Genomic DNA, 21186 nt, shown 5'->3' on the forward strand with positions numbered 1-21186 from the left:
AGCGGTGTCTGTCAGAACTTGCCAGTGATGGCACAGGGCTGGGCATAAACAATCTTTCCCTCCACTTCCTACCAGTTTTTCTACTCACAGTTTTTCTGGTCATTATCTGTAATTAGGACAGAAGGATCCCAAATGGTGGGCAGTAACCTACTAGCCCGCCTGTGGGTGGTGATATATAAAGAGTGTATTTATAAATTCATGCATAGATGAAAGCAAAGTGTGATGTTCTATTTTTTTTTTTTGTCTTTTTCCTTTTTATCGGTACTGGGGATCGAACTCACGACTGCCTGCTTGCAAGGCAGGTGCTTATGCCGCTGCACTAAATCCCCAGCCCCAGTGTGATGTTCTATTAAAAGCTATTAGATTTTAAAGAATTATATGAATTATATTTTAATATGGTAAATGACACTTAAGACTTTGCAAACATTATTTTAGTTGCAAGCATGTTTCAACTGCTACTTTTTTTGGTACTAGGAATGAAACTCAGGACCTTGCACTTGCTAGACAGCACTTAAGCTGCTGAGCTATATCCCTGGTCCCAATGCTACTACTTTTTGGTGTTTTTTTTTTGGCACCGGGGAGAGAATTCATGACCTCTCACTTGCCAGACAGGTGCTTGTGCGACCGAGTTGTATCCCCAGCCCAATGCTACTATTTATACAAAATAGTTTTATGATGCTATTGTTGGTAATAGAAAATGCTTCCCTCACTTAAGTATGTTGGGCACCATTTTTTGGAAAATATGTCAAGCAGAACAGTAATATTAGAGTTTAAGCTGTCCTGTAGAGCTGCTACATGTTGACCTAAACCCTATTTATACTTTTTTTAGATGTCCATTAGTTATATTTTCATGCAAAAATTGGGTGTTGAAGAGTGAAACAATCTTTCAAAGTAGAAAAAACTCATTTTTAATCAACAGAATTTAGAGTACGGTCTTTCCATCTTCTCTGAAAATGGTAAATCCTCCCGCCCCCTCCCCATTTTGTTCTGCACCATCTAATAACTGCAGCAGTAACGTTCCCAAGCAACCTCTGTAAATCATGTTCCCTCTGACACTGGAAACCACATCCCAGCAATGAGAGGGAAAACCGGAAAGGAAGCGGGTGGTGGCAGGAGTTACCCACGGCAGGCTTCTGCTGGTGTTTCTGGTGAAAAGCTCTATGTATAGTTTTGAAATGAGGGCATCTGCTTTCCTAGGCTGTCATGAGGAACTTCTAATTGGCTCGTTTGAGAGAGGCCTCATGGGTGGTGCAATGTACCGTGGTTATTAACAACGTCACTCTGCAAGTCACTCATCACCAAAAGGCCGTCTTTAAATTAAATTAGAGGATCCAATCACACAGCCTTTATACATCATCATCTGAGACTGACATAGGAAGAGGGTATAATAGCTTTCAGAACATCTTTGGATCAAAAGAAACTGTCTTATTTAAGTGATTGAAGCATTAGGTAACTTTGTCCTTTGTTACAGATTACAACTTCTAAAGCAAATAAAAGAACCATGATTCTCTGTGTTTACCTTTAACTGGGGGAACCTGGCAGAGGGTGTCTGAGTGGGGAACTGGAACTTTTTCCTACATCTCCTAGAGGACCTGGGCTTTATGTCCTGCCCTCAGAGAAACAGAAACAAATGACACTAGACTTGGTTTTTAAATACGAAAGTATCTTACACCAATAACCCTACCAGTTCGGGTCTCATTGGAACTAATTTTAGTAAACATTAACACATGGACTTGTTTTGGGGCTCTGGGAACTTGGCCCCCCATAGCAGGCACCTGGGTTTCCTGGGAGGCCTAGGGGGTTCTAATGGTTAAATTTAAGATGAGAATCTTTGTCTTGGCAAATGCTGGTGACTGAGCCTTGACAGCTAAACACAGGTCACTTCATCTTTTATCTATAGCTGAGCAATGCTAAACAGGTTTTTTGGACTTTTTGGAACAATATCTAATGAACAAATAACACAATTCTGTGATGTTTAGCAAGATGCAAATGCCTGACACCACAATCATGAACACAGTAAAGACAGTCTTCTCTGTGGGCCTGGAGATAAAGCAGTCCACCGTGTTGGGGCAAGGCCAAGCATTGCATTTCACCAGGCGCTGCATGAAGAAGCCGTTGTACATGATGTAAAACACATACATGAAGGCACCTTCGAAGATGACCCGGAAGAAGATACTGGTGGTGTAGGTCCACCACAGGGACCCTTCTATGCGGATCTTCTCATTTTTGATCTCCTCGATGTCCTTGAATTCGCTCTTCATCTCTCCTTTAATGAACCTCCTTTTCTTCTCATGCTTCCGGTAGGCCACGTGCATGGCCACCAGGAGTGCCGGCGTGGACACAAAGATCAGCTGCAGGGCCCACAGCCGGATGTGCGAGATGGGGAAGTAGTGGTCATAGCACACATTTTTGCAGCCAGGCTGGAGGGTGTTGCAGGTAAAATCAGCCTGCTCATCTCCCCACACCTCCTTAGTGGCCACCACGAGGATCATGACTCGAAAAATGAAAAGGACCGTGAGCCAGATCTTCCCGATACTGGTGGAGTATTTGTTGACACCTCCCAGGATCGCATGGAGCGCACCCCAATCCATCCTGTCCACTGAGAGGTTGGTACTGGAAAAGACAAACACACATAAGACGGCAGTCATTGGTTTGGACAGAACCCAGCTGGTTTCTTGTTTGAGTAAGAAAGTACTTCTCAATCTCTGCCTGACCCTTACACGGTCTCCCATAAAACTCAGAAATGGTAGTAAGTGGATTTATTTACTTTGCTGAAATTTATGGAAAGTATCATAAGATACTGACACCATTGCATTGAGCCAAAAAATTTGCGGTTTTTTCTTTTCATTCAGTGGAACCGTACGTCTCTTAAGGGAAATAACTAAATTAGGCTTTTCAGGTAGTTTATATTTGACATGGAAATGTTTTAAAATTAGCACTAAGAAACGATTTGCTGAAAGTTCTAATAAAGGTATTTAATATTGAGTAAAGTAAAGCACCTGCCTGGCAAGCACAAGGTCCTGAGTTTGATTTCTGGTACCAAATAAAATAAAATAAAGTATCATTAATATTGAGTATAAAAATATTCTTCTAACAAGTCAATTTTTAAAAGCAAAATTTGGAATTATTGGTAACCAAGATACTGTTTAAGTTGTATATTCTGCTAATAAAATGTCTTAGTTTGTGCATTAAAAAAGCAATTAATTTGCCATGGGATTAGATATGTGGCTCCCATATCATCTGGAATAGGTTTCTGTGAGTCTCTAATAAATAGTACCTTGTTCAGCTGAGTAAACTTGGGGCCTGGGGCTCTACTGAAGGGAAGTACTTGTAGCTTAAAAGCACACCTGTGTTCTGACAACCCCCTGAGTCCAACCCTCATCCCTGTGGGTCTTCCCAGCTCCCCAGACCCTGGTGCAGCTCAGAACCAAAGCCGGCTGGGTGCTGCACCGCTGGCGGAGAGCACGCCCTGGAAGATCCTCCCCTGCCGGTGGCCTTGAGTTCATCGGGACAGGAACCGTCCCCACTGATTCACAGCTACACCTCGTCTGTCACAATCAGCTCTTCTTCTAAACAGGATTCCACGCTCCCCACGGCGGATGAGTCACGTGTCACCTACTCCTTTGAGGCTGTAATGAATTCTCAGCCTCTTACTTAAGAGCATCCTGGTCGCCTCCTTGCAGGCAAGTTGCATCCTGCTTCCCTCTGAGCTGGGGCAGGCTCAGAATGAACGCTCTTATTACCACAGCTGCTGAAGTCACCCGAAGGCGACCTTGGTCCAAGGAAGCAGGAGAGCCACGCGCACTGCAGTCAGGTCAGACCGAGATGTTCTGGTGAAACGTGTCACCCAATTCAATAGCTCAGAAATAGAAAACTCTGCTGGAAACCAGAGTGGGCCACCCAGGTTCAGCTCTGCCTCAGCTGCTCCAGACTGCAGAAGGCCTAGGAGTCCGGAGAGAAGTCCCACCCTTCAGTCTGGTGCCATCCCCAGCAACAAACCCATCGAGAAAGCAAGCATTCAAGTTTTATCAAAACCATCTCCTAGAACTAGACCTTCAGCTCCTCACAAATTGAGAAACAGTACATGCACAGGAATGAACAGCCATGTGCCACCAGGGCGTGGAGTGGGGTGCAACTGGTGTCCTGGCCCCTCAGCAGCCTCCAGTGCCTCCTTGGGCCAGTCCACCACCAACCGTTTTGAAAAACAGTTCAGAAACTCCTATATTGCCATTTTTTAAAGCCTGACTTCTGGGTCACACTATAGGCTGGTCTAGAACTCCTGCTCAAACAATCCGGCTGCCTTTAACTCCTCAGATAGTGGCACCCCATCACAACGCACCTGCAACTGTGTGGAAGGTCCTGCAGGAAAGAGGAGTAAATTAAAACAGATGCGCAGCCGGATGGGAGTAAGAGGCTCAGAGAGGCTACGCCCGCAGGACGCAACTGTCCTCAGTATTTAGATCAGCGAAGAAGAGCCGCTCTCCTGGCCTCCTGACCCTGAGCGTCACATGCAGGTTCTCACCTGGCCCAGGTCACTCTGCGAGCCTTGGAGCCCCGCCAGGGTGAGTGCAGGAGCTCCTTGATTCTTTTGGGTGAGTCACTGGGCCCAGGGAAGGAAAAGAGCGTTTTCCCCCCATTACCTCCACACCCTTTCCTTACGGGGGTCCCCACTCTGCTGCCCACCCTCCTGTATGTCTCCCGGACTGCCAGTCACAAGCACCAGAGTTTTAAAGTGGACTCAAAGGGCAAATGAGGACGCGCTTCTCAAGGCAGTCCCGGGAAGGGTCCTCGAGCCCAGCTCTCAGGAGCTGGACAATGCAAGTCTCCATCTTGCCCCTTCAGAGCGGGGCACCGGGCCAGCCGCAGTCCTGCCGGCTCGTGTGTGCGCGGAGTCCGCGAGCTCTCCCTCCTCACAGCGCGGTGCCCGGAGGCTCCTGGGTGCTGAAAAGGCAAAGCTGCCCAAATCGCGGCCCCGCTGGGGTGGGGGCCCCCGGCCCGCCCGGAGCCGTGTCGCCGACTTCACCCGCGGCTGTCGGCGGCGCGCGGAGGTAAAGGTCGGTCTCCGCTCGCGGAGGCTTCCTGCTGAACTTTCGGTTAATTTAAAACTTTTGGTGGCGGCACAGAAAGTCTCCAGGCCGCCGGGGAAATGCCCCAGGAACACCGGGAACCCGCGCCCGCGGCCTCAAGTCCAGCCCGGGCGCCACCGTCCGCTGCCCCGCGCGCCGCCCCTCGAACTCCGGAGCTCGGCCCGGCCCGGACCCCGCCGGCCCGAACCCGGGCCGTTCCCGCGCTGCTCGGCCGGGCCCCGGAGCCCCCGGCCGGGGAGGTGGTCAGCGCGGGCGGCGGGCCTCACCTGCACGCGTGGTCTCGGGTTGCGCCGGGCGCCGACTGGAGGGAGCGCGGGGAGGAGCGCGCCGGGCGCTGCGCTGCGACACCTGTCCGGGGCCGGCGCCTTTTAACCGCACCCCACGGCCCGCCTCTCGGGGCGTCGGAGCGGGCGGGGCGGCTCCGGGCGCAGCGGGCGGGGCCGGCCTCCCCACCCCCACCCCCGGCCGAGGGTCCAGGGCGCCGCTGCCCGGGTCCCAGCCCGCCTGCCGGGCGGGTCCGTGGTCCGGCCCGGAGGAGTCGCGTTGGCCGCGGTCGGTCGGGAGAGCCGCGCTCCGACGGCTGAGGTGTCCCGTGCCAGCCGGAGTTCCGGCCGGCGGGCGCGGGGCCTCTGGGGTGTGGGGGCCGCCAGCGCCGCGGGTACTGGCCACGTCCCCACCTCCACCTCCTCGGATGGCTTGGAGCGCTGGGCTGAGGGCGACTGAGCACGGCCCGGGCCGCGGCGGGGCGGCCACGAGTGCGGTGCAACCTGGCCTGGACTCTTGGGTCTACACTGGGGTGCAGAGCCCTGGCGCGGGGGTGGCCTCCTTCCCCAGAGACGAGTGCGTTCTCAGGGTTCTCATTCGGGTGGTATTCGGGTGTCTTGAATTGCAACTGGCAGGAAGTGGACATTCACGCAGCAATCGGACTCAAAACGAGAACATGAAGAGCAGGCCGCGCGTGTGGACGCCATGTCCAGCCTCGAGCCACTGCAGAGGGGCTGCGCGCCCACTCGCGTTTTGGTCAGCTCAGTTTCAGGGCTCATAAATGCGTTTCCCATTGTTTACCATCATTAGCGCGAGGACAGGGCTTTTTTCTGCCATGGACAGTGCAGCTGTGCTGGGTTGCTGCCTGCCTGAGAGGGCCGTCTGCCCGGGGAGAGGAGCCCTACTTGGGCCTGGGAAAGCTGTGCGCAGTCGGCTCCTGGGCCGTGAGGTGCAGCGCTCTGCGGCCAGGACTTCCCCGGCCCAGCGCACCTGAGCAAGGAGAGCAGCCTGGTGACCTCCCCGCCGGTGTCCGGGCAGCTGCTGACTTCCGGCTGGGCTGGAGCACGAGGCTCTAGAGGCCCTGTAGGAAGCTGGACGGGGAGAGGGCTTGGAATTAAATACTGACCCCGCTTTCCCCACTGAGACTTTTCCTCTAGGGTTTGGTGCCCATGTGAATGATCCAGCCTAAGTTCCACTGTCTTCTTTGTGTCCCCTGTTGTGGCTCTTGGGGGAGCTGTGTAATGACCCAAGTCATTGGCTGATTCTCACAGCCACTTGATACTTTTAGGATTGATAGTTAGAACTACTGCTCGGAAGTCTGAAGTTCAGCATTTGATTTTATCCTGGGTTGTGTGGTTTCTGTTGTCTTTTTTTGAGTTGCTATATTTTTTCCAACTAGACCAGGGCAGGAAGATGCATATAGATATGGCTATAGTTATATAGACATGGATATGGTTATAGATATAGATGATATATAGATATTCCAGGAAAGGGCAGAGAGCTGAGGTAAGGTAACATTTGGATATTTGAAATTTCCTCCAAATGAGTGTATCCATATACCCAATTAGCAGATCACACCACAAATCTGTTTGAAATAAAGCTCATGATAATTTTGTAAATAGTGAGTTCATACTGCTGCATTCTTTCTGTTAAAAGCATTTCATTCGTAAATGTAACCATTAGAAATAAACCTTATTTTCTTGTCCTGTTTTCATATTTTAGTCTTTTAACATCCTGGCCCTAGAGAAGCACAGAAGATCTGTCTTTCCCACACCACAGCGGAAGGCGGCAGCAGCTGAGAGCGAGAGGGATCTCCCTGTAGAGACAGATTTTGGTTTGGCTTTAAGCAAAAACACTTTTGCTTCTCCCAGGTTGATCATGAATGAAACTAATAGAATAAGTAATGGCCAGGAAGGACCAGGGACCTGAGGAGTAACTGTAATAAAGAAACGATGTGTCTCTGTGTCAGCCAAGTGCCAGAGACGCATGTGAGTGTGGCTTTTACGTATGTTTAATACCTAGTAGATAATTTGAGATGACTGTAGCTGAGCCGAACTTTTATGCAACTATCCCAAATGATGCACTTATGAGATTATAATGTGAAAATGCTAATATTTAAAACTGTTTGATATTTTAATTTAATGTTTGTTTTATACATAAACCAAAAAAGGAAAGAACCAGGCTATCGTGCAAGATACCAGGGTAAGATAGATCATAGTTCTTGACATTTTGATGAGTGAATGCTTCTCAGTTTCCTTCAGGGAAAGCCTCTTGAATTCCCCTTGGGAGGGATGCTCTGGGTTCGCATGAAAAATGTCTAAGTTACATTTGTGACTCACAAATTGTACATATGTGATGGCGCAAAATGTTGCAAGATGACTTGTGACATGGAGCCCCTGCTCTGTTAGGGAAGTTGGAATAATAGACCCGGCTCCTGAGGAGCCACTAGGGACTGGGCCACACCCTTTTTTGATTCTGCTGTTGAAATAGTAATCTTATTAATTAATAGCTAGCAAAAAAATTAGAACCTCCCAAAATAGCAGTTGGAAAGTGAAAAGCCTCTGGCAACCATAGATAATAAGAACCTTTATGTGACCCTGTAACTTCAATGCAGGGCGACTCTGTGGTGATCCTTTTTAATTTTTGCGAGTGATTATTAAAGGAAACAATTTCTCTCTGCATCACTAAATCACACTTGCACTATAGTTTTGAAAATTGTTGTTGTCAAATCACTTAGAAAATTTTTTATTCAAAGAGAAAAAAATATTTCAGAGTTCATAGATTTGATTGTTCTTCATTTTCAAATTAAAGACACTGCTTATAAAATTCCAACTTTTAAGTCAGGGCGAGCAGCTGTACCTTTGTGTTTTTCTTCCTGTTCTTATTTTCACACATAAAATACTGCAGGGTAATTAAAATTGCTATATGTGTCTCAGTTTTAAGGCAGAGATAAATTAAGTCATCTTAATTTGTTGGATGAGTGCAGGTTCTTACTTGCAAATAAGTAAGCAAGTAAGTAAGTAAGTAGCTCTTTTATAATTATTTAAGCAGACTGTGGAGAAGTTACAAAGATACTTCTAAATATACGTGCTTCAAAAATACAAATCAAATGAATTCAGATTGGCTTGTAGGAAAAGTTTACTAATACTGAACTTAAAAAACTGAATTCTAAAAACAAGGTTATTTCTAACATTGAAATCCTGCATCATTCACAAAGAAGCAGAAGCGATTTCTACACTTGAATCTGTGTCAAAATGGCATTCTATATTATTTGGAGGAGTTTTGGAACAAGTTAGGGGAAAGAATCAAAGGTTGCTATAGAAAAAATATGGCCATTCCGTCTGATATAGGACTGTTGAATCTCTTGTTACACCTGATGGGCTACAGCAGCTTTGCATGAAAGGCTAGTGTAGGATGCCCCAAATTTAAATTTTTTATTTCCTAGAGACCAGCGATTACAGTCTTGCCCCTGAGGTCTCAGTGGTGGGGCTTGGGGTGGAGTCGGGTAACTTGCAAAAGCCCTTTGGGAGGACAGGCTTTCTGTGTTGGCTGTTCATGGAAGCTTGTCCTTGAACCGTTTAAGGGACGCTTCCAGTTGTGATGAAGAGTTCTCGGATTTAATCTCAGAAAGTAAAACCCGAAGTGTTTGGGGGAAGCAGCGCTCGTAATACCCAGCGCGCACAGTAGATGGCGCTGGGGAGACTTGTGGGGAAGCTCAGGGTCTGTGCGACAATCTTCCATTTAGCCTCGTGCGGCTGGTCCTGACCCGTCCCTGGGCAGGGAAGCTTTCCTTTTTTCTTTTTCTTTTCTTTTCTTTCTGAAATGAAGCAGAGTAGAAAATACCGCCACAATGAATTTCTCCCAGCAAGGGTAAATACTGCTTTGTGAAGCACCCTTACCTATGTCCTAGGCCTAGAGTAGGTGTTTGTTGGGGACACTTGGAAAGCTGCTGTGCTGTTCCATTTCCAGTGCAGCAAGGTGAACCTTGGCCAGTGGCCACAGGAGACATGGTATTGTTACCAGGAGGAGAGAATGGGGCCAGAAGCAGCCTCCCAGCTCTGTGTTCCCCTTGAGCTCATTCCTGGCTGTCCCAGCAAGCCCCCATCTGGTAAAACGTTCTTGTGGGCAGGCTGTCAGGTCCCTTATTTCAGGTTGGAAAGTGACATCTTACAATCAGAATCCTTTCCCCAGGAGCTCCTCTTTCTGATCTGAGGACCACTCACAGCTTCTAGGTAGATTTTTTTTTTTTTTTTTTGTCTTTTTGAGACAGGGGCTCGCTATGCAGTTCAGGCTGGCCTTGAACTCACAACGACACAAAGTAAGTGAAAATATTCCAAGTGGGATTCATAGTAATATGCCTTTTACTGTAATAATTTTTAAAAATTTAGACATTCAACGTATTTTTCAATCACCCTTTGTATAGACCTTTTTAGACAAATAACTTATTTAATTAATATGAGATCTAACTAGATTCCTGAACTCCTAGCACATGGGAAGCTGAGGCAGGAGGATTGCTATGAGTTCAGGCCAGCCTGGGCCTTGTCTCAAAGACAGAGAAAGATAGATAGATAGACAGACAGATAGATAGATAGAGAGAGAGAGAGAGAGAGAGAGAGAGAGAGAGAAAGAGAGAGAGAGAGAACTCACATAATTGTGCTTTGGAAAAGAAAAAGCAGGACACATTGTATTGACGTGAATCTTCATGGTGAGGAGTGCAGAGCATTGGACTGTTGTTGTTGCTCAGGGGCTCCTGTGAACCCAGCTTACATAGGTGGAAATGGTATTGGGCAATTGGCAGGACCTTGGTGCTCATCTTGATCGCCACTTCGTGGGAAACATTTGCCTTTTTGTAGGCAGTCCAACATTGCACGTAGGACACCAGGTTGATAGGCTTTGGAAAGACACACTTGCTACTGACAGTTCATCAAACAAAACAACTGCCTGAGATGTACTATAGTGGAAAGACTAAATTTGTATTGTGTAACTAACACACAAAGGCATATGCATGCACATAAGGAAGGTATCTGTAGCCATCATTCGCAATCTGTGTGCTCGGTGCTCTATTTATTTTATTGGTAAACTTCATGAAGGAGGTATTTTAAATCTGATTTACCAGAAGTAGAAACTGAATCTTAGGAACCCAGAAATCATCCATACAGAGTCCGCCAAAAGTATATACATACTGCAAGAAAAGAAAAATAGTATAATATTCTTACAACAAATGTTGCTACTTTCGTATGGGGGAACCCTAGAGGATGCCTGTGTCACAGAAACCCACTGCACTGTGGCCCTTGGACAAGACATTGCAGACTCATGTGCAGCAGTCTGAGTGACCAAGGTTACACGTGGAGCGGTTCACCGTACTAATAACCTTGAGGCTGAGGGCCTCCGCTTTGAGCACCTCTTGTAATTGTAGTGGCCAAAGGTAAGTTGTATTAATCTCATGCTGTCCCAATAAATTTAGTATTAAAATATCTATACAAGTTTTTCTTTTCCTGAAGTGTTTGTGCATTTCTTGGTGGACCCTGTAGGTTACATATAAATATAAACACACACACGCACATATATGGCTGGGGCTGTAGTTCAGTGGTAAAACACTTGGTTTTATTTATATATAAAATGAAGTAATGACTTTTACTAATTTTTATTTGTATCTTCAGAATTCCTACAAACGGATGGTCCTTGATTTGTGATAGTTTCATTTAGATTTTTAGCTTTATGACAATAGGAAAACAGTCATACAAAACCTAGTTCAGAATAAGATTACCAGAATTAAAGAGATATTTCAAACGGTTGAAGGATCATCACATCAAGAAGACATGTGCACCCACTAAATAACAGAGCTTAAGTGTGTACCCACTAAATAATAGAGCTTAAAAAAAGAAGAAAAATTGAAAGCACCAAGGTGGAAAATGAGAAATTCATATTCGTAGCTGTATAACTGAGTAACTGATAGAAAACCTCTGGGAAAACCCACGGGATATGGAGGCTCTAGGCAGCATATCGGCTGGTCTGAGCCCACATTTGTGGCAGACTGCGTTCAGCAGCTGCACGATACACAGGCTCTCAGGTGGAGGGCAGAGGTTTGCAGGATCATGGAAGTGTTGGTGAGCTCCAAAGAGTAGCGATTCAGCATTTCTATATACAGAGTTAAGCTTTAATTTACAGAATTAAATCAGGTATATAGCTACACCTAGAAATTGCCAAACCATGAGTAAAAGAAGGGGTCACAGGAGAAAATTAAAATATTTAAGGGAATGAAATAAAAACACAAATATCAAAAATTTGAGGTTGCATTTGAAATGGTGCTAAGAGAATATTTTGCTTTAAATGCATATATTTAAAAAGAAGAAAGATTTAAAATTGGTTATTTACATTTTCTCCTTAAGAAGTTTGAAATAAAGAAGTTTGAAACTCCATCTAAGACTGGACATGTAATAACGAAAGGAAATAACAAAGGAGTCGTAAGCTAGGAAAGAAAAAGCAGAAAATCAAACAAAGCCAAAGTTCAGCTTTGAATATGTGAATGAGATAAAATCAGTTAACTCCTTGTCTTAGCTTGGGCTGCCGTAACAAAATGGATGGATTAAATACTGGAAATTTGTTTTCTTGCTATTCTGGAGAGTAGGAATCCAAGGTGAGGAGGGCACCAGCACGGTCAGGTTCTCAGGACTCTGCACACAGGTGTGAACCTCCTTGCTAGGTCCTCACATGGCAAAGAAGGAGCACAAGACAAACTGTCCCCACCAGGCACTAATCTTTTCCGAGCACCCCGCCCTCACAACGCCCTATGATGGAGCCACGGTGCTGTATTCGGAGGGAGCCTCTGTCTGTCTCATCGCACACATCTGTCCGCATCATTCCTTGCAGGACCGGTCAAGAAAAGAAAAAGAACACCACACACTATTTCTAGAATAAAAGAATGGAAATCAGTGCAAATGTGACAGGTATTTAAAAAGTTAATAATGAAATGTTAGGAACAACACTGAATAAAGTTTAATAACTTGATTGGACAAATTCAAATTTCTTTTTTGTTTTCTTTTTTATCTTTTTCGTTTTTATCGGTACTTGGGATCAAACTCATGACTGCCTGCTTGCAAGGCAGGTGCTTATGCCGCTGAGCTAAATCCCCAGCCCCAAATTCAAATTTCTTTATAAACATAAAGATGGACACAGAAGAAATAGAAAATAGATCATTAAAGTAACTGCATCTGTAATTAAAAATCTTTCCCACAACAAACAAACAAACAACTCCAGATCCCACATGGCTTTGCTGGTGAACTTTATAGACATCTAAGTAATAAGTAATACCAGGAAGACTGTAGTTGCTAGCTTTATGTGATTTTATACTCGTGCAGGTCCTTCTGTAAGGACCATGTGCCCAAGCTGGATTTGCTGGGTCAAAGGAAACGCGCTTGTAATTTTAATACAAATCACCAAATCGCCTTTCTTGGGATTTGAACTGATTTACATTTCTGTCAGCCACAAGAATATCTGTTTTTCTGCAACTTCACCAACAGGATAATAGTGGTTTTTTTTTTTTCAGGTTTATAGTTTTAAAAATTCATAAAAGTCTTCACTGGTTGTGCAACATTTCGGTGTGAAATGAGTGGCAGAGGATTCTTCTCACTAGGGCTGTGGCCTCACGTTTTCCTTGTTAACTGTGGGTCCAGCAGTTAAAGTGAAGATGGCCTGGGGAGGGGGTGTCCGGCACCCAAGGAAAGGAGCAGTTGGGGGACTTTTCTCGATACCTGTGCTGGGATTGTGCGTTGATCTCTCCCCCAGAACATGCTTCATGAAACACCTTTTAACAAGCAGAAAAGTTTGTTTACTTATGGAAATCTGAAGTAAAGTAATGTGGAAGGGAGACAAGGACATACAGTTGTACCTGGTGTCCACCGGTGTTAGGCTCCAGGACCTCCTGCCGGGGCCAGACTCCAAGGATATGGATGTGTTCACAGGACCTGCACACGTCCGCCGGGAGGTGACTGATGACACCTAATTTGATATAAGTGCTATGTAAGTAGTTATTATAGCACGCTGCTTAGAGAATCATGACAAGAAGAATGCCCGCACATACTTAGAACAGACACACCCATCACGGATGAAATGACAGTACAAGCCACCAGGCAAACAGTGGCAGGTATCCTGCTGATGACAGACTGACGGGCAGCCTGGGCCACGGGGTCCCCACAATGTCACCTCGTTCATGTGGTTTCAGCATAGTGGTTGGCATGTGGCAAATTCAAATTTTGCTTTTTGGAACTTTCTGGAGTGTTTTTCCAAATTGAAAAAAATTAAAAACAGAATTAATTTGCCCTTAAGAAAAATTGTCTTTGTGCTATAGCTCTAAATACTATGTCACTGTTGGGTCATCTTTTTAAAACTGCAGCGATAACTATGTCCTGGCACCAAAGAAGAGAAAAAAAAAGTCAGAAAAAAAGTTCCTGTACTGGGGATTGAACCCTTGAGCTACGCTCTCAGCCATATTTCCAAATATTTTTGAGCTGCAGATGCAGAAATCGAATCTCAGATGTGGAAAACCATCCCCACTCACTAATCGTCTAATTTTAAAAATAGTGACTAGGTGATCAACACAGAAACTCAGACCACAGAGTCATGTAGAATATGAAGTAAAAGTCACCCCTCTTCCCTTCCCTGACAGTTTAGTACATGGTCAGCTAGGTGCACCGAGGGGTGTGTGTGTGTGTGTGTGTGTGTGTGTGTGTGTGTGTGTGTGATGACGACCCTCTTTGCCTTGTGGCACTGCCTGCTGCTCCACAGCATAGTTCGGCTGTCCTGGGTTAGACGATTTCCCTCTGATGGGGACGGTTCTGGTGAAGGGCGTGGTGAGTGGAAGCTGTCAGAAGGTCTCTTGCAGATGTTGCATGAGGCAGCCTGACTTGTGAGGCTCTCAAGGGTTTCTATTATTTTATTATTATTAAGTTTGTTGGTACATTGTAGATATACGTACTGATCCCACTTATCAAGGGAATCTGTACCTGTATGACGCTGCATTCTTATTTCCCATGCCCCCCTCACTTCAACCCCCTTTCTCCTCCCTGTTTACAAAAGGTTTCTTTCCATTTTTTCCTTCCTCATTTTTTCCTTTTCCCCTCCTTCCTTTTGCCCACCTCCCTGGTTCCCCTTCCCATTTGAACATTTCTCCCTATTTCACAGTATCTATTATACATTTTGGTCCTTGTTTACCCTCTTGGTTTCTCACACCTTGAAACTGCAGTGTTTCACATGTTGAAATCTAACCGGGTGGCACAGTATGCACACGTAACCCCAGCATTCAGGAGGCTGAAGCAGGAGGTTTGTGAGGACCACATAATGAGGCCTGTCTCCAAAACACAGTGCAACAAAACAAATCCTAACCCTCCCAGTGAGGTGGTGTTAGGTAGGGTGGTGGAATGGAATTCTCGGGAGGTGGTTACACAATGGAACACAATTAGAACTCCCATCCATGAGACCCCAGCCAGCTCCCCGCCCTGCTCCCAGGTAGAGACACAGAGTGAAGTCCTGCCTAAGCAACTCCTCACAGATACCTGATCTGCTGGGGTCTTATCTTGGGTCTTCAGGCTCCAGAACTGTAAGAAGTAAATTTCTGTCTTCACACCACCCAGTCTGTGCTGTTATATTGTTGTAGCCCGAGCAGAGACAACACAGTTTGACAGAGTACTGGAGGTGGGGGCGTGGGTTAAGATGTCAACCGAGTTAGCATAAGCTCCAGCTGCGGGGGGCCAGTGTCCTGTTTGTGTTAGAGCTGGGGAGTGCAACCAAGAGGCACAATATGCTATTCGGATCCCAAACATCTGGCAAGAAGGTACGAGTGGCACATTTTCAGCTGACAGCGCCTCTGGTATTTGGGCTGAACACAAATAGTAATTTTTGACAAGTATTGAACAGCCTTTATTTATGAGCAGTCTGGGAGACTGTTCATGGGTCTCCCCTGGGGCTGAAGTTAAGCCAGAAGCGATCAATTGCCCTCTGGAATTATGCCTCCCCTTTCCTGCATGTGAAAAGTTGAGTATCCACTGATGACCACTTAGAAGAGATGATCTCTGGCTGGATGAGTATGTTTTGAGCGAGAAGCTAACCTCATAGTGAGAGAGTAATAAAGTTCACATAATAGGCAAAGAAACAATTTCTTATAACTTAGTGCTAAAATATTACATCCACCCTGGAGCTATAAGCTTAAAAATATGTTAGGAAATACAGAAATACCTCATTTTTTATGCCTGTCTAATAAATCACACCTAGAAATAATTTAGGCTGACAGATGCCTTCAGGATTCAGAGGCTGAGGAATGATGGAATCTCTGCTGTCTCTGCTTCATCTTTAAAGAGATTCTTGGCTGTTGTTTCCCAGTTAATTTATTTTCTCATCTTGGTCAGGTTTTCCCACTGCACTCTGCCGTCTGAATGGACTCGAGGCAGAGTGTGACTCTGCCAATTTCCCACTAAAATGACCTGAAAAGTCTCGGTCAGTGCAGCTCTGTTCCTCCATCAGCATTCGCCTGCTGCTCCTGCTTCTGGGGAGCCATGGAAACCACAGGGTTGACCTCAGGGAAGCTGCTCACTGGGCTTCAGATCCCCACACAGGGAAGGAGGAAATGGAGCTGCTTTCCCTCCCAGTGCCCAGGCCACAGAGGCAGGAGAAAAGGCGCTGTCAGCGAGAACTGGAAAATTTGTGGTGAGGGCTAGACGTTGGGAAGCCAGTGACACCAAATGCTCATGAGTGCAGACTAAAGACCAAAACAACCCCGGAAAGCCTTCTCTCTTGAGTTAAAGGACCAGTAGAGGAGATCTTAGCTAGACAGGAACATTTTGGACAATAACCAATCTATCTACTTCAGCCAAATGTCCCCCCTGCAAAACAAAACAAAACAAAACAAAACAAAACAAAACAAAACTGAGTCCTAAACACCAGCCATGCCAGCAAAGGCCAAATAGGGATCTGAGACTTAGCCTTCCTCCTAGGAGGGCAGCCACATGGGAGCTTGGCCTCTTAACCCAGCTGTAAACCTGGCCTGTCTCTGCTATCAGTGGAGACCTTGTGGGGCATCTGGATGAGCCCAGTGGCGATGAGGAAACTGTCCCTAGGTTGTTCAAGAGTCGTCAGGACTTTTGCCACTGCCCACAGGAAAGCAGGCTACAGTGTGACCACAGCAGTTAGGGCAGGCTCCCTCACCTCAGAGGCCGTTGGAGGCCAAGTGTCAAGTCTGGGTCTCTACCTGACTGCCGTGGGCACTCACTCCTGCCCCTCTGCAGTGGTGGCAGAGAAAGTTGGTTAGGACAGGAAGCTCAAGGGTTTCATAACCTAATACCCAAATGTCCAGGTTTCCATTGGAAATCTTTTGCCCTTTCAAAACCAAGGCTGCACCTGGAAAGGTAGAAAACAGATCAACAGATGCTAATGCAGAGATGAGAAGAACTGAAAACTTTAAAGCAATCATAATAAAAAGTGTTTCAGTGAGCATTTACATACGTTTGAGGCAAACGAAATCATAGACACCCTCAGCAAAGATGTAGGTATTTTTAGGCTTGGGGATGTAGCTCAGCTGTCAACTGCAGCACACACGAGGCCCTAGGTTTCATCTCTGGCATTGAAAAGAAAATTGGTACAAAGAGAATCAAGTGGCTATTTAACTAACTATTTATTTTGAGATCGGGTCTCGCGCTGTAACTCGGGTTGGACTGGAACTCACGATGTAGCCCCAGCTCTACTCAAACTCTCTGTGCTCAGGAGCTAACTGGAGCTTGGGGCACAGGCAAAGGCCTACAGTTAGCCATGGCCATAGTACATCATTGAGAAGCAGGTTTTCATATTAACTAAAGAGGTCTCCATACTAACCACAAAATATTCCATTACAGTCGACCTGCAAACCTCTACACAAAACAAAATAAGACAAAAGGAAACACAGTAGAAACATGAGAAGACAAGACAACAAAGTTCTTTACTCCCAGCTTCCCCCAAAGCTGACCCAGGAACAGAGGTGGAGGAAATCAAAAGCCTACAACTGAATTATAGCAGTGGATATCAGAGGAGATAAAAAACAGATGAACACATTCAAAGAAAATAAAATTAAACAGATAATGGACATAAAGTGATAAGCAAGTTTACTGCAGGCACTAATAAAAAAGCTAGCTGAGTTAATCAAAATGATGTGAAACATGAGCAAACACTTTAATAAAGAATTAAGAGTCCATGAAAAGGCTCCAAACAGAAATTCAGGACCGTAAAAATTATATTGAAAGTATGGTAGTGGAATTGACCAATATGAAGACAGAATTCTAGAACTAGAAAATGGGGCTAATATTGGTGACCAACTAAGGAGAGATATCTTTAAAAAAAGAGAATATGAAAAATGGATCCAACGGCTGCCAGATTATGCAAAGATGACTAACCTAAGATTAATTCAAATTAGTAAAATATTAGAAGATAGAACAAATGGCATAAAAATCCTGTTTACAGAAATAATAGTAGAAAACTTTCCGAATATGGGGAATTCATCATACAGGTAGTAAGACATACAGAACTCCAAATATCCTGATCAGAAAAAAACCTTTCCACGACACCTAGGAAAAACCCCACAAGTTCAAAAGAATGACCAAGTCTTAAAAGATGTCAGAGGAAAGCAATGAATCACTTATAAAGGTAACTCCATTAAAATTACAGCAGCTAAAAAATGTGTTCAATTTAAACACCAGCCGAACTGAATCAGAGCGGCGCCGAGTGTACATGGCCCGCTGGGGAAAGTTGCCAACATAAAAGGAGACCTATAGAGAAAGAATAGTGTTGTGGGTTCTCCTAAGTGTTGTCGTTGGAGTTGTTGGTTCTTCTGGAAGAGCTCATCATGCTGGCTTCCCTGATGTGAACTTAGCTGTTATCATCAAGGACCTCGGGACCTTGTGCCTGAGAGTGGCTGGGGTTCACTTTGGGGGAGCTTGGGTCCTTACTTTGAGCACTGCTTCCTGGCTCTGGAGGGGAAGATGTGTGCTGTTCAGTCTCCAGGAGAAGCTTGTCACGCTGGTTTTTCCCATTGTCAGAGGAGCTTGGGACCTCATTGTCTCTGAGGATGGCTGTGGTACTTTTCAGAGGTTCTTATTTTGAGCATTACTTCTTGGCTCTAGTGTAGAGCCCTCATCCTACTGGCACAGATCCTTCACCCGGCTGGCACAGACTTTTTAGCTTCCACTGCTGACCTTTGGGCCTTCCCAGCACAGATCCATGAAGCAGACTTGCATGAGACATTGCCATGGGCTCTAGCTCCAGTTGGAATCATAGGAGGCATTGTCCTGGGTTCTAGGTCTTTAGCTGAATTCATTCAGGATGTTGCTGTGGGATCCAGGCTCCCACCTGGATTTTCTCTCTATTTTTTTTGGTGGTGGGGTCGAACTCATGACCTTGTGCCTGCCAGGCAAGCGCCTATGCCATTGAGCTAAATTCCCAGCCCCTCACCTGGGTTCTCTAGGTCTTTAGAATTTGCACAGATTTCCTGTACTTGTTTTTGACTAGGGGTGACCATTATAAATGATACTATAAATTATGTGTTCTGTATGTAATTGTTTTCCTTGTAACCCCTGACTACAAGCAGTCTTCTCAAGTCCTAAAAGAAAACAACTTCACACCCAGAATGATATGTCCTACAAAACTATCTTACAAGATTGATAGAGAAGTAAGATATTTTCATGTGAAAGAGAACCTACAGAAACTCATGATTGCCAAACCAGCACTTCAAAAAAAAAAAAAAAATTCTCAACAGTAGCCTAGAAAGAAACAATGAAAGTAAAATTCCAGATGTCTAACAGAATGGAAACCTCAGACAGGGTGAGCAGTTAAATAAAAGGAATAGTTAGGGAAAAGCAATAGGAAAATAATGTAATGACAAGAATAAGTCAGTAACTTTCAGTAATAACTCTAAATATGAATGGTCTCAGTTCCCCAATCAAAAGACATAGACTGGCAGATCAAGTGGTATGCTGAACCAAAAATACTTCACCCCAAAAGAAACTCACAGACTAAAAAGCAAAGGATAGAAAACAATATTTCATGCAATAAACCTGAACACAAGCAGGAATAGCTACCCTATTTTCATACAAAGTGAACTTCAAGCAAAGAAGGTCATTACACATAGGTTGAGGGAACGATTCAACAGGTAGAGTGTCAGGGCTTTTGTCTAGATGTCCCCTCAAACCTCATGTAGTCATGGGAATTTTCAGAGGTGGCTGGATCTAGAGTGTGTGATGCTGGGGTTAAGTGTGCGGTGCTGAGATCAAAAGTGTGTGATTACTAAATTAGTTCCCTGATTGGTTTGCCATAATTCTGAGTGGGAGTAACGGGAAGACCCACCCTGGGTGTAAGAGCTACCTGCTTTAAGACTGTTTAGCCCAGGCTGGCAGTTTTCTGAAGCTGTTGGTTTCAAGCAGGCGCCTAAAGTGATGTCTTTCTAAGGTCTGGTGGCCATTTTAGAGCTTCAGAAATGTAATGGCCAATTTGTGAAAAAGAAACAACTTGCCCCCTCCCCCCAATATGCTCACTGCTGTGGGCCCAGAGGAGAGGTGGCTACACCCCTGGTGAGCCACCTGCAGCAGGCCCAGAGGACAAGCCACGCCCCTGGTGAGCCCACTGTTGTGGACCCAGGGAGAAGAGGCTGTGCCCACAATGTGCCAGCCACCTTTGGCTCAGAGGAGAGGAAGCCATGCTCTTGGGGTTCTGCAACCACTGGGGAGCATCCACGAGCAGCTTCCCTGCACTTCTCCACCACCCTAGGAACTTTAGATCAGAGGACCCCAGGTGCCTGGCCCAATCCTCTGCAGTGTGGGACAGGCAGCCAGTGCGGGAAGCACCTGGGACTCAGCAGCTGGCTGATTCGGAGGAGCACAGGAAGATGTCAAGACAAAGGAGCAAGGTGCAATCTCAGACTGCCAACCCCAGCAGAGCAAGTCCAGGAGACACAGACACAAAAGAAATTAGAAGCCACACACCTGAAATTTCTGAAATGATAGCAACTGAAATAGAGACAACTTGATTGTCATTGATTTTGCTGCCTGTGTCCACCCAGAACAAGTCCAGGAGACACAGACACAAAGGAAGTTAGAGGCCACACACCAGAAAGTTTTGAGATGATGGCAACAGAAGTAAAGAGACAACTTAGTGCTGCAGCTGTTTGACTGACTTTGCAAGCCCGTGCCTGGTGGTCTGAGCATCTTTCTACTTAAGAGGATAACAGTGTGCCTTATGCTGACTATGGTTGATTTCCTACTGACTTGTTTTTGAAATTCAGTATTGTTCCCATTGTTTTGCTTTGCTTCATTTTTATTGTTTTGTTTTATTCTTTTAAAATTAAAAAAAGATATGCATTCCCATGAGGAATGTAATCATTATGTATCACAAACATGCACTAATGAAAGTAAAAATTGAGAAAACAACAAAACAAAATGAAAACTCTTAGTAGGCGAGAATAGTAAAGTTCTTCAAGTTGATAATAAGCATGCACAAAAATCTACAGGAAAATTACACTTCATGGTGAAAAACTATTTGCTCAGTGTGTAAATGCTGCACTCCTTACAATGAAGAATAGGATAAAGACCACTGCTTTTGCCACTGCTGTTCTACATGGTGTCAGAAGTTCTCAGTGATGCTATATGCTTTATGTCCAGAAGAGGACATAAAAGACATAAAGATCACAAAGGAATAAATAAAACTGTAACCATTTGCTGTTGATGTGATTGTCAATATGGAGTCTCTGGAAAGCTACCACAGTCTCCTAGCACTAATAAGCAAATTCATCAAGGTTATAGAATACAAACAAACAAGCAAATAAAAT

General features: G+C 45.2%; 1 protein-coding gene and 1 pseudogene across 2 annotated transcripts; one reads left to right on the forward strand and one right to left on the reverse strand.

The window, feature by feature from the left end:
* Window positions 1–884: 884 nt before the first annotated feature.
* Gjb2 (gap junction protein beta 2) lies at window positions 885–5467 on the reverse strand. 2 transcript variants are annotated; one of them, XM_005006929.4, is made up of 2 exons: window positions 5354–5467; window positions 885–2613 (listed from the first exon to the last, which is right to left on the reverse strand). In XM_005006929.4, the coding sequence occupies exon 2, from the start codon at window positions 2589–2591 to the stop codon at window positions 1911–1913; it is 681 nt and encodes a 226-aa protein (XP_005006986.1). In that variant the 5' UTR covers window positions 2592–2613; window positions 5354–5467; the 3' UTR covers window positions 885–1910.
* Window positions 5468–19742: 14275 nt separating this feature from the next.
* LOC111753743 (small nucleolar RNA SNORA2/SNORA34 family) lies at window positions 19743–19872 on the forward strand (annotated as a pseudogene).
* The last annotated feature ends 1314 nt before the right edge of the window (window positions 19873–21186 follow it).

This window comes from Cavia porcellus, unplaced genomic scaffold (assembly GCF_034190915.1).
Source record: "Cavia porcellus strain 051 isolate PalLab524CR breed Dunkin Hartley unplaced genomic scaffold, mCavPor4.1 scaffold_21, whole genome shotgun sequence".
In the NCBI taxonomy this organism is placed as follows: domain Eukaryota; kingdom Metazoa; phylum Chordata; class Mammalia; order Rodentia; family Caviidae; genus Cavia; species Cavia porcellus.